At 40.6% G+C, this 13,475-nt stretch overlaps 1 protein-coding gene across 1 annotated transcript in view; it reads right to left on the reverse strand.

The window, feature by feature from the left end:
* Positions 1-7,953: 7,953 nt before the first annotated feature.
* Positions 7,954-13,475, reverse strand: part of ARHGEF38 (Rho guanine nucleotide exchange factor 38) — a 66,878-nt gene continuing 61,356 nt past the window's right edge. The window contains exon 14 of the mRNA XM_074993485.1: positions 7,954-8,599. Coding sequence (XP_074849586.1) covers positions 8,414-8,599 — 186 coding nt within the window. The 3' untranslated portion in view covers positions 7,954-8,413. The remainder of the gene's footprint in view (positions 8,600-13,475) is intronic.

A 13,475-nucleotide genomic window follows, 5' to 3' on the forward strand; every position in this document is an offset into this window, starting at 1 on the left:
TTAAGGAAGTTGTAGTTTATATTTGGCACTAATGGGACCGCTCCTGAAATGCTGTGTCCAATTCTGGTGTCCACACTTCGAGAGATGTTGAAAAATTGGAGAGAGTTCAGAGGAGAGCCACGCAAATGGTTAAACCATTGGAAAAAATGCCTTGTGTTGAGAGACTCAGAGTCTCTTTATTTAACTTATCAAAGAGAAGAGTATTCACGGTCTGTAACTTCCGGCATGGGGAACAATGATTTTAATAATGGAAAGTTGTTTAACTTGGAGAAAAAAGAAAAATAAAATGGAAGATCTGGAAGTTGAAGCTGGATACATTCAGACTACAGATAAGGAAAAAGTTTAAGTAAGAGTAAATAACTCTTGGAACAATTTGCCAAGGGTTGTAAATGTTTCTCATAACAGAGACTCCAACACATCAGGATTGGATGTTTTCTGAAAAATCTGCTGTGGTTCCAGCACAGGTACTGGACTCAAACAGGGATTAATTCAGGTAAGTCCTATGGCCTGTGTCATGTGGGAAGTCAGGCTGAATTATCCATAATGGTTCCTTCTGGCTTTAAAGTATAACATGCTCTTGTTTATAGCCCTAATGTCTGCACTTGTAAGTATTGTGTATATATATTCACTGCATGAATTATACTTAATGTATTATCATTTTCTATCAGCATGTTAATACACAAATTTATTTTCCTGAAGCTAAAGCATTTCTCTCACAGTGTGTTTTCAATGGAGTAGTTGTGCCAAATTAATGAAATTCCAAATGAGAAGGAAAATCTATTATTGGAAACAGATTCCATGAAGAAACTATTTAAACATATACCTCTATTGAAAATGACGATTTGGAGGAGTGCATTTCGTTTGCAGCTATCCAGGAACCATGTTAGCACACGTTTTGTTTCTCTCCATAAATCCCCATACCACAGGGGGAGCAAGACCATTTAAAAAAAAATCTATAGGTGCCGTTCCCTGAAAATATGGAGAAGATCCAAAACATTAAAATGAATGTTTCTTTGAGTTCACTAATGCCACTGAGAACCTGAGATTCTGATTTTACAAGGAATAAAAAATAGAAATGAAGGTTTAGTAGAGAGAATGTCTATCGGTTTAGAAGTGGAACTAAACACTTATTTTCCTGATGCTGAATAGTAACAGAGAGAAAGCCGTGCTAGTCTATATACTATCAAAACAAAAAAGCAGTCAAGTAGCACTTTAAAGACTAACAAAAAAAATTATTAGGTGAGCTTTCACGGGACAGATCCACTTCTTCAGACCATAGCCGTGTTCTGATATGGCTATGGTCTGAAGAAGTGGGTCTGTCCCACGAAAGCTCATCACCTAATAAATTATTTTGTTAGTCTTAAAACTGCTACTTGACTGCTTTTTTCCTGATTCTGTAAAAGAATAAGACATTGAATCTGTTTCTTGTGTTTTGGTGATGTGTGTAATGGAAAGCTGAAAAAAGAGGGAGTACCTTACAAATCAGTTGTTAGTTTCCTTATAGGTATTTCTGAAGCACTTGAGATTATTTTACGTTTTCCACACTTTATCTACCAAGCTACAAAACTCATTGTTTTGCTGGGTGGAGAGAAATAATATCACACCAGCATAACCCGGAGAATGTAGCCCAGTCCCTTCAGCTGTTCACCTTCCATCATAAAAAATATTATTTAGAATGTCATATGTTGAATTCAGCTTTTTCTTAGAAAAGGCCTAAGAGACCTTTTGATGCTCAACTAGTAGTTTTACTTACTGAACTAAATAAAAATCAGTCTGGTGCTAGTAGACTAAAGCTTACATTCCTTTTCAACAGTAGTAGTTCCTGAAAATCATGTAAGTTTTCTTTTCTCTCCTTTTTATTGTCTGTAAACAGCCAAAATAGTTTCAGTAACAGCACAGGTAATAGGAAATAAAAAAATGTGTATGGCCTCTGAATCATCCATATTTCTACCCTCATTCCAGCACAGAAGGTTTTTAGATGACAGCATAAGGCAGCGAGAAGGATAGAGACATTACATCAGATTTGTGTGTGGAGATAAGGAATGCTTCTTTCTTGTGAGTAGTATCCTGTAGGAATGGTGCATATACTATTAAATAAAATGTAAAAATAGATTTAAGAGTTCTTTTACTGGTATAGATAGTACCATTTCCTCAAACAAAATCAGATATACTAGCAAAAGGATTTTTTTTTTTGACCAGTTAACTACACCAGTATTAGGAAGGCTTTTTGCTGGTATAAATATGTAAAGGATCATGCTCCTAAGGCTATGGCTAGATTGAAGAGACCTGTCGGTAAAAGATATGCAAATTACACAATGCATTTGTATATCTCCTGCCCGCAGTTCTGTCAAGAGAGGCTTTCCCTGACATTTGGCCTATAGTTCTATGTGGACTCTGGATTACTGTGTAATTTAGGAGAAGTAATAGCTTCTCTCAGCCCTAGGCCAGATCTGCCCTACAAACATTTGTCAGCATAGCTGTGGGGTCAGAGTGTGAGAGGAAAAAAAAACTCATCCTCTAGCCAACATAGTTAAGCTGGTAAAATGCCCAGTGGAGCTGTAGCTGTGCCAACAGAAGAGCATTGCTTCTTTTGGCACAGTTAATGTCATTTCAGGAGGTGATATTACATTGACAAGTAAAACATCTATATAAACTGTGTCTGCAATAGGGGGTTCTGCTGGTACGAGTGTACCAATCGAGCTGTACTGGCAAAGAAATTGTAGTGTGGCCGAGGCCTTAGCTTACTCACCCTGTAAATAGGCAAGCTACTCTTTGGCTTCCTGTCAGAGGTTTTGGGAGGCTTATTCTTCAGAAATAGCCATGTTCTGATCCCTTTGTTCTTGCTGAATACTACTTTGTAAGTGCTTCTTCTGGAATTAATTGGGAATCATACGGCGTAAAATGCATATCAGAATCTGGCACAAAGTTGTCTGAGAGCCTTGAGTGAAACACACTTACACTATTGCAACTCGTGATTGATCCTACAGTCCCTGCCTGAACCACTTCCCACAGCTTCCATTGGCCAGGAGTGGCAAACCCCGAACAGTGGGAGCTGCAGGCAACATACATGTAGATGCAAGGTAAATAACCTGTGTGGTGGCTTATCAGCAGGCTGCAGGTTGCCCATAACTGCTATAGAATTTCTTCCGCTCCCCTACCATAGCTACATCATGATCTTTGTAGCTGATAACAGAACGGAAGATAGGTCTTCGATCTAATGTCTATTGTAATACCATGTTTCAGACAGAAAGGTATTGTTTTCTAAAAGATGACAATACCAAAGTGCATGCATACATCTTTATTACTGCAATAATTTAAAAGGAGAATTTAAAAATCTGTGTGCACATAATATTGTTATAAATGGAATTTACAATAACAACTCTGTGTTCACCCAGCATTGCCATAGCTATCTTTTCTATTGCATTTATGTAGTCCATTCCTGCAACCCTTTCTCATGCAGGAAACCCACCCCCGCTGCGGGACTGGGCCTATTATTTGCATTTTTTTCTGAGCTTTCATTAAATAGAAGCAAGAGTGTTCCTGAAGTTTTAAAGCAAATGTTAAGATGCTGAAATGTTTTTGTGTTAAAACAATATTGGAAGGAAAAAATTAATAGTTTAGGACTGGAACCATAAACACCACCAAACAAAAAGGAAATAGTGCAGTACAGGTTGAACCTCTCTAATCCAGAACATTCTTGTCTGGCAAGATTTTACTTAGCTGGCAAACCACTTATCATGGGTGTGGCCAAGTGTCCCATAAAAGTTTGTTTACAGCCACCAGACCTGGCTCTCAGTATTCTGTGCTGTTATTTGCCCCTAATTTACCCCTACGTGTCTTCTAACAGCCCAATAAGCAGTGGAAGTGTTGGTAATGATGCTAGACAATGACCTTCCACAGTTTGGCATATTCTCTTGTCTGGCACTGGTCATGTCCTGAGGGTGCCAGATTAGAGAGATTCAACCTGTAGGTGGTTTGCCAGATAGAAAACTTGAGTCCCTATGTCTTTGTTTAGCTTTGGAATCTACTGGGCTTGAAATTGCTGTGCGGAGCAGAAGGGCATCACTTTAAAAAATCTGATCAAAGAGAAAATCCACCGACAAAGCTGGCACCTTGCCCTGCAAACACTTAAGCATGGGCACACTCACACAAGGAAGCAGAGCATATGTACTTAAGAATTTAGCACATAGATGCTTATGAATTTGCAGGATTAGTGCCTTGTTGGTTTACTAAACTGGAGCCCACTCTTACGGTATTGAAGCTGATGAGAGTTTTGTCATGGATTGACAAGAGCAGGCCTTTCAAACACCATAGTCTTGTCCGCATCAGAGAAAAGCAGCCACCTACCCCCAACTCGCACCCCTACGAAAACCCCTTAATTCCATTGTTAGCAAATGTAGGGAGACTTTAAATAGAGATGGGTCTCTAATTATTTTAAGTCCTTAACTAGACCTTCTCTAAGTGGGACCCATTAGAATTTTTGTCAAATTTCCATACTGTAGGCAAGGTATTAATTCAGACAACTTCTTGGCTTGAATGAATTTATTTTAAAAAGAGATAAAAGTTGTCAATAAATATATGTGCATTCATTTATAGTAGTTAAAACTTAACAAGATTTCAGAAATGATCAAAGCTGATCACATCAGTCAATACATAGTACATTACAATAAAACTTTTTGTGGATTCTAAAGTGATCATGGTTGATGGAAGCAAGTGAATATCATTCAAAATATATTGATTATTTTTATTCTGAAATATAAAAAATATATTCTGAGCACCAGCTGCTAAGGATGGGGTTTTCAAATGGGCCTGAAAGAATAAGCTCCCAAATCCCAGTGAAATTCAATAGGGTTTAGGTGTTTGAGCTCCCTCAGGTTCCTTTGAAAAGCCCCATCCTCCAGGGCTAGAGTAGTCCTTAATGCCCTGTGAAATCAAAACACTTAGGCCAAAATTTTCAAAAGTGACTGGTGATTTTGGGTGTGCTTTTTGGCCTCAGTTTTAGACACCTCAAAACTGGCTGATTTTTGTAGGCCTGGGCAACGTGTGGGGATGCACAAGGGGCCACATGCACCTCCCATCTTCACCCCCCTGCACTCACAAGCAGCATTGTGCTGCTTCTGGGGAGCATGGGGGCAGTCCTGCCTCTCCCCTGGTGTAGCACAGCCCAAAAGTGGCACAAGCTTCCTGTCCCTGTGTGCTCCAGGGCTGGTCGGGGGGACACTGCCCAGCACTCCCCATAAGTGATGTTTTAATTCCACAGGTAAGGCCAGGGAATGGGCAGAGCAGGGGAGGGGAAAGTAGGGCAGGGCCATGTGACTGGTGCCCCCCAGAGAATCCCCACACCGGTTGCCTCTGCCTATGCTCAGCACTTTCTCGGAATCAAAGACCTTTAAGGTGGCTCAGGTTGGGGATCTAGACACTGAGGCATCCAAAATGACGAATCCCTTTTAAATACTTGCCCCTTAGTTCATTTGACTACAGTCCCTAATATACAACACTTCATCACTGTGTTTGTAGGTGCTTATTTAACCTATTACACACAGTTCAGCCACTTGAAAACAGTTTTCAGCTGCTGCATATAGCAGAACCTCTCTAAGATCTTCTGAAACGTAAGACAGACTGAAAAACTTCTTGTTGGGGATCTCTCCCATAACAAAAAAAATTGTTTTTCATCAACAAAATTAGTGCAATTTACTATTGTTATATATTCAGTTCTATGCACAGGCCTTTGAGCCACATGGTTCTCATTAAATATAATGAATGTTGCACAGCACCTGACATAAGTTTTTTGGTTTTTTTTTTTTTTTTTTACTTGACATGTAATATTATTTACGATACCAGTTTCATTCTAAACAGGTCGGATGGGATGGGAGCATTCCAGTCATGGAAATTGCAACAGTTAGGCACAATGCTATAAACCACAAATAATCACATTGTTAATTTTATCATTTGGATAATGGTAGATCTCAGAAGTACAAATACCAAAATTTCTATGTGCATACCAGTGAACTTGCAAGGCTTTTCTGTCATACAGTGTGCGGAGGGCTACAGTTCCTTCATGACCTGTCACACCTCTTTGCTTCTGCAACATCATCAAGTTTTTTTCCCTTTCTTGGAAAAATTAAAGATAGATTTTTCTTTTAACAGGACCCTTTGTTTGCACTTGATGAGCAATCCTAACATCTCTCACCCTTCCTTTGGTGTTACAGGTTGAACATATCTAGTCTGGCACTCTCTGGTCCAGCAACATCTATTGAACAGCACAATTTTAGTTAGCCAATGTCCTCTTATCATGAGTGTGGCCAAGTTCCCATGGTTCCATGAAGTTTGTTTATAGCCACCAGACCTGGCTCTCACGGGTCTGTGCTGTTATTTGCCCCTAATTCACCCCTAAATATCTCCTAAGAGCGCAGTGAGCAGTGGATATGTTGCTAATGCAGCTAAACAATATTGTCCTCCCATGGCCCGAAAAATTCTCTTGTTCAGCATTGAACATACCGAACCGGAGAGCTTCAACCTGTAGTCTCCTTTCTTCTAAATCCTATTCAATAGTTTCATTCATTTTATCTTCAAATTCTACATTTGGGCCAAGGGACCCTGACGTAGTCAATGAACAGCTTTATTGTAGCTGTTGCCTGTGCATATTGCTGATTAGACTGCATGGCCAATTTTCATAGTATTGTCATTACCAGTCATTGATCAGTGATGCTGTAAGACAGAAAATACCTGACAAGGGCTTATATGTTATCAGGTTACCATTTCAAGTCAGAGGTGGGATACAGGGTTCACTGGTGAGTTCTGAAATCCATAGAAGTCTTTCCAGTGTGTCATGGATAGGTACCTATGAGAACAGTACTGCAGTGGTCACCTCTTTCCTCATAATTTACTATTTCTGTGGTCTGGACCCTTATCCTGAAAAGACTAAAAAAATCGAATTATTGCACAGACAAATACATTTAGTTGTTTCCACTGACCAATCTAACAGTCATATACTCCAAAACTAATGGATGTACCAAAAGGAGATAGTGCCACATAAGTCCTGGCACCTAGATGCACCTCCTCGAGACAATCATCTCGACGTGCATCACATAAGCAAAGGGGTCACATGAGCAATAAAGCTGAGATTTTCCACCATTTTTTTATTTGTGGTCACCTCAAAAAATTTCAGATGAAAATATGGGCCCCTCTGGAAATTCATCTTGTGGTCCGTGGACTTCTACCATCCAGGTTTTAGATTGAAAACTGAATGAACAGAATTCAACTGTAAATGTGAAATGTGCTCAGCACAGCAGTAGGCACAATGTGGAAAAAGGGTGCAAAACAAAAAACACTTCTAGTTTCTGACCAGGAGGTGGGAGCATTCACATCCTTTTGATGGATCAGAAAAATTGAATCCCTTTTCTGGGATCTAAAACTTTATTTTTGTAGTCAGCTTTCCTAGACTTCGGAGACATAGTCTGCAGACCCTTAGAGGTCCACAGGCTGCAGGTTGAAGCCCACTGCAATACAGCACTCAAACAAAGGCATCTCTTGATTTTATTTCAAAGCCTAATGACTGGGGGAAAAAAATGAGGACTTGTTAATGTGGAGGTCTCCAAAATAAATATGATGGGGCATATAGATAGAGCTATATGGTACACATTTAAGTTATGAAAAATTACATAATGTACATGCTACATATGCCATTGTCAAAAGATAACTTGCTTATTTCTCAACACACATTTCTTTATTTGGCAAAGTGCACTTCTCTCAAGAAAGGTTAGGTACTTGCCTGGTTTTAAGTTTTTAAACAGCCCTTTTTTGAGGGCTTAAATATCAAAAAGAAGAATGTGCTTCAAACATGAATCAACTGTTTTCATCTCTAATAAGTGAAAAGTGGCTCAAGAGACTGCCTATAAATGTTCACAGCCCACAAAGTAAAGTTCTGAGCAGTTAATAGGGATTTGGGGTGGAGTAGTCACCTCAATCTGAACAACAGAGTCACTATGGCAACTCTGAGGACACCATTTGTCCTTTTCCAAGATTAATTCTCTTGGGTTCATATATTATTTGTTAGTTATGATGGAGAGGCATCTCTAGAAAAGTACAAGTTTAGCCATGCTTTGTATTTGTGTATTAACTCCTGACACTATGGTAATTCAAAAAGAGGGAGTGAATAGGCTAAGAACTAGCAAGCTTTTCAGGACATTCATCAGAGAGACTCATTAAACACTTCCTCTTCCTCATGTCTTGATACAGCAATAGCCTTTAGCATGTGGGAGTTCTCACCCTAGTCTATGTACCTCTCCAGATATTACACTTGGGTTATCAATCATTTCTGCATTCACGCTGCTCGTTGTAAGTTATAACAGATTATCTTTCTGACTATGAATCACTATTTCAGAGAAACATGTTCCGACAATCCTTTCTGTTCCTATGCATATGTCATCTTCCCGAGGTAATTAGCAGGTACATATCCTGTCTGTCCTTTGGCTTCTGCTAACCACCATTCTTTATTGCCACTCAGGTCAGAAAACTGAAGTATTCGAACCCTCTGGTACTCCTCAAGACTGAGTTCCTGATGGCTTCTTGCTTGAAATGCATAAACAGCATAGAAAGTCTGAAAAAAAGAACCCAGCAGACATAAAACTTGAGTTGATAAAATTTAACAATAGGATGCCCGATTAATTTATTCTACTGTATCAAATGTACTCAGAGTATATTTTATATCAAAAATCAGGGCAATTAATGCAAAATAAAACCAATAATTTCAACAAAAAACCCAGCAAAATAACAGGGTATATTGGGCTTTTAAGTGTAGAGGGGGCCAGAAGGCCCCCCATTCCAGGAAGTTGGGATGAATAGATGTCCAGAAAATGGCTTTGTAGCCGACAAAGGGAAGTGATCCCAGAGATTTCGGAGAGGATAGAGGGAAACTCCAGGGTGCTGTTACTTTAAGGGCCTGGTAGTAGTAGTCGGGTGGTGTGAGTTAGGGCACCCCTCTCTTCCAGCCAATCAGGAGGAATTTTCAGGTAAGGGGCAGCATATATACTACTTTGTGCCTCAGAACAAGGCTGGGTTACAGCTGTAATGGGGTGGAACATTGAAATGGGCAATGGAGGATGGGTTGGGAGGAGAGAAAATTGCCTTGGCCTTTAATGGAGAAGAAATAGTAGGGTAAGGAATGATCTTAAATCAGGAGAAAGAAAAAAGGTGATATAGCAGGATTTGAAGAAGTAATGAAATGAAGAACAAGATAAAAGTCAGCATGTCATAACTGTCAAATCAGTGACAGAAGAACCTGCTGAAAACGGCAGCATGGATCAAACAAAGTGTTGGTCATGTACAAAAAGCTAAAAGAGTGCAGGTGGAGATCTATTGATAGAACACGCTTGTGAGGAGGAAAATGAACAACTTAAAACTGTAACCTCAGGGAAAAGGAAGGTTACTTCATGTCAAGGCTGTTCCCCACTCTGACACTCCAAGTGCAGAAGGTGGAAGACCACAAGTGGCCTTAAAAATACCATCTCTCTATCAGCTTCTGCTTAAAAGCTTCCCAAGTCACACGTCCCCTGACCTTGAAAGGTACGCTGTGTGACAGGGTCAGACCAGAGGACTAGCTTACAAAGGAAGAGAGGCTGCTCCATAAAGCAGAAATGGCCCTGGGTACTCAGGTGTTATCACAGGCAGAGTGGGAGCAGCAGGGGAAGAGGCTGCTACAAATCAATTAGGATCAGCTGATCTCACTTGAGGCTGCCATGGGCCTTTTAAAAGCCTTCTACCAGTAGGGAGGGTGAAGAGAGAGGGTGGAAAAGGAGCTTGTAGAGAAGTGAGGAGATTAGAGCAGAGGAGAGAGAGTAGCGAAGGACACTGCCAACAGCATCGGAGAAATGGCAGGGGAGGTGAGGAACTCTGACAGGAAGGTTATGGGCTCCTGGCCCCTGATAACCACAGGGCTCAGCTGGAGGCTGGGAAGGACTGGTTACTCAGACCTGGGGGTTCTTACCCACACCCCTTTGAGCCAAGGGACTGAAGCCTGAACTCCAGCACAGGCAAGCAGGCCCCATACTATAGGACAGTGGACTGAACAAAGGGCTGGGGCCCAAGAGTGATACTGACTGTGCCACAACTACCACCACCGAAGTGCAAATACCACTGTTTTAGAGCCCAGGAAGACACCCATGGGATAGCTCTCTGTGGGGAACCTCAAGCTCTTAACCCTTCCTTGGGAGAAAATTTGTCTGCATCTGACTACGCATTTCCTTTCTACTCACATACCTGTTGTTCCAAGGTTCCTCTTGAGGCATGGATGGTTCCAGACTTACTCCATCCCTATCTCTCCTCTGGCCACACAAAGGACTCACCCAACAAATAACTGCTTTAGTTAAAAAATCTCTCTCTCTCTCTGTTCCCATTAGCCCAGCTGGCTGCTTGCCAACACAGGACTCACCAGCTCTAGGTTTAGCCCTTTACAGTCAATTTAGTTAACTGAATACTGGGATGTCTAGAAAAGGGATAGTAGCTCTCCCATCCATCACACTTGTCAGCTACGTAAATTCCTGACTTAAGCAAGAGGGTTGATGTATTGCATGCCACTGGGATTGTCTGAGGGATGATACAATCAGGCCAATGGGCAAAAGATAAAGTATTGTTTGTTAAACAACTGCTTATTGGGAGAAGGTGCACACCAGCCATTTAATAGCTGTACACATAACACTTTGTCAGCCATAATGAGGCAGCCTGACGTATTGGTCAGAGGTGGGGGAAGTGTGAGAGTCACATTCAGACGTCACCCCACAGTCAGGAGCCATGCCCAGGGGTTAAAGCCAGGGTGAGAATCAACAGCCGTGCCAAGAATGAAGCTAGAATTGGAGTCAGAAGTGACACCAAGGGGCAAGCTGGAGTCACTCACTGGCATTAGTGTAAAGAACCAGCAGCAAGAATGCGGTCTCAGGGGCCTGCTGAGCCAAGGAGCAGGAAACTCTGTCTGCACTTCCTCCTGTGTCCAAGCAGAAGTTTGCCCTGGACACCTGACCTGAGTCAGTGGGAGTAGCTTCTGGCAATGAGATGTTAGCCACAGTTCCTCTTCTGGCTTGGTAGTGCAGACGGTGAAACTTTTGCATAGCAACCCCACAGGTATGGTTGTGAGCCTTAACAGCACTTGACTTGCTTAATGGAAGGATGGGCCCAGCTAGGAACGAAATGTGGTATTTATTGTTCTGTGTTTCCCCTCCGACATTCTTGTGAGGTAAGGGAGCAATGAGGTGTAGGAAATGGAATGGCTGCATCTAAAGGATGTATAGTAGCAGAACAAGCTAGAGAAATACAAAACATTACAATTATTCAAAAAGTGTCATATGTTGAGGCAACCAAAACTACTGCAAAAAAAAGAAAACTATGTATTAACAAAAAGATGTACCGGGCAGTGGTACACATCTCTGGGCAGGGAGGGGAATATGAGAGGAATGGGATATATTGCTCATAGATAAAGGGAAGTTTATAGCATTAATTAAGAAGTAATTAACTGCACCTTGCACATGTGGAGAAAAAAATGGAAGGATTGAAATCCTAGCAAAAGCAGCAGAAAAGTATCTAAAAATAGACACTTTTTAGTAGACCATATTCACCCAATTCTAAATGAAGGCAATAATACAGCTTAATAAAGGTTTTGATGATCCTTGGATGGAATCCTCATACTTAAATGAAATATGGAGAGGAATTTAAGAAAACTATCTCTGAAATGGGAAAAAAAACCTATTTTGATAGGTGTGCAGGAAACACAAGTAGAAGGTAAAATTGTGTTCAATTTAATAGAATGTGGTACTTTAAAAGAAACAAGCTACCAGAGGATGGCACAAGGATCTGCTTATTTATAAATGACTTAGCTACATCAAACTGGATGTGCAGAAACTAAGTTTTTAATATAATGCTGCTGTGATTCCCACACAAAACAAAATTAATTATATGTGGATTTTTATTTATGAACCATGTAAAATTAATTGTTTTAGAACTAGAAAAATCAATAGTTAATGTAAGCGAAACCCTCTTGTAATTTGTAAACACTATAATCATCAGCATGAACTATAGGAAAGTAAGAAAACTATCCTAAATGGTAAATGTTTAAACAATTTATTGATGTGTATAAGCTGATACTACTGAATGCAGGAGCACCTTGTAGCTTTAATTCAGTAAATAGATCCATTTCTGTTTTGGACCCAGGAACAACAACAAATAACATAACTAGTAAATGCAGCTGGAAATTTTCTAAAGAAGAAAAAATGCGAAGTGATCACCTAGTGAGTACCAACATTGAGCAAATGTCAAAAGCACAAAAGAGACTTCTGAGTGGGAAGTTTCTAACAGCTGATAGTGACCTATTAAAGATTAAATATGACAAATATTTTTGTACATATTTTAAGTACACCAATAGCAAACAGCAAATAGCATAGGAGAATTCTATGATGACATGATTAAAAAATTACATCAGCAGCTGATGTGGCCATCTACAAAATATCAAATTGCCCAGATGTAGAAATCTGGTTCCCTGTGAAATAGGGATTGCAAATTAGCAATCAAGGAAGGAAGGCATGCAAGCAAACAAAACACACTCTTAATAGGACAGACAATGAAATATAAAAAGGTGTAACGTGGTGACACAAAGGATTATCAAAAAAAAAAACCCAACAGAAAAGAATGGTTGGAAATTTCTTGCAGGAAATTGACATAAAATTCAATTTTTTCAGAAATATAAGCTAGCTTGTAGAATGAATGGAATTCAGATTAAATGCAAGTGTATAGCTCTTTGTATTGTAAACAGTGAAACCAAGGTCCATAACTTAGAAAAAACAGACATTGTAGCAAAAAATTCCAAAAGATCAGTCCTTACGTGATTCAGAACAATGGGTTTCATGGAAAAAAAGAGGTTTATTGTGGATAACTGTGAACTACTGAATGGCTGGAGATAACATACCATTGATGCACAGGGAAGGTGCCAAGATCGCCAGGCCCTTGGACAATGTGGGGAAGGGTGGATCGGTATGTTCCGAAGGAGCAGGGCATCAGCAGGAGGGGCTTGACTGGGCCTACACAACCCAAACAGTGCAGCAGCATCCCACCCTCCACACACACACACACGGCCTCAACGCCAGGCAAAGCCAGGCAAAGCGCGCCGTGTGCAGTGCACAACACTGCCACAGTGATTCTAAAAATCTGTGGCTCCATCTGCTGCTTCAGTAACAGCAGCTGCAGCCAGGGAGCTATAGACCCCATAGAATTGCAGGGCCCCAGGTTAATTGCCTCTTTGCCCACTTCCCTAACCCCTGCTACCTCTCCCCACCTCCCGCCCCCCAGCCCACTGGCAGACCTAATGATGCATTACACAAAAATGTTAGTATTCAGGTGCTTAATGCGGATATTAAGAAACAGGGACATACAGCTCCAGGTAGCTATAATACAAGTACAGGAAACGCTTGAGTTACGCAGGTGTTGCATTCTTG

The sequence above is a fragment of the Carettochelys insculpta genome, chromosome 4 (genome assembly GCF_033958435.1).
Source record: "Carettochelys insculpta isolate YL-2023 chromosome 4, ASM3395843v1, whole genome shotgun sequence".
Classification (NCBI taxonomy): domain Eukaryota; kingdom Metazoa; phylum Chordata; order Testudines; family Carettochelyidae; genus Carettochelys; species Carettochelys insculpta.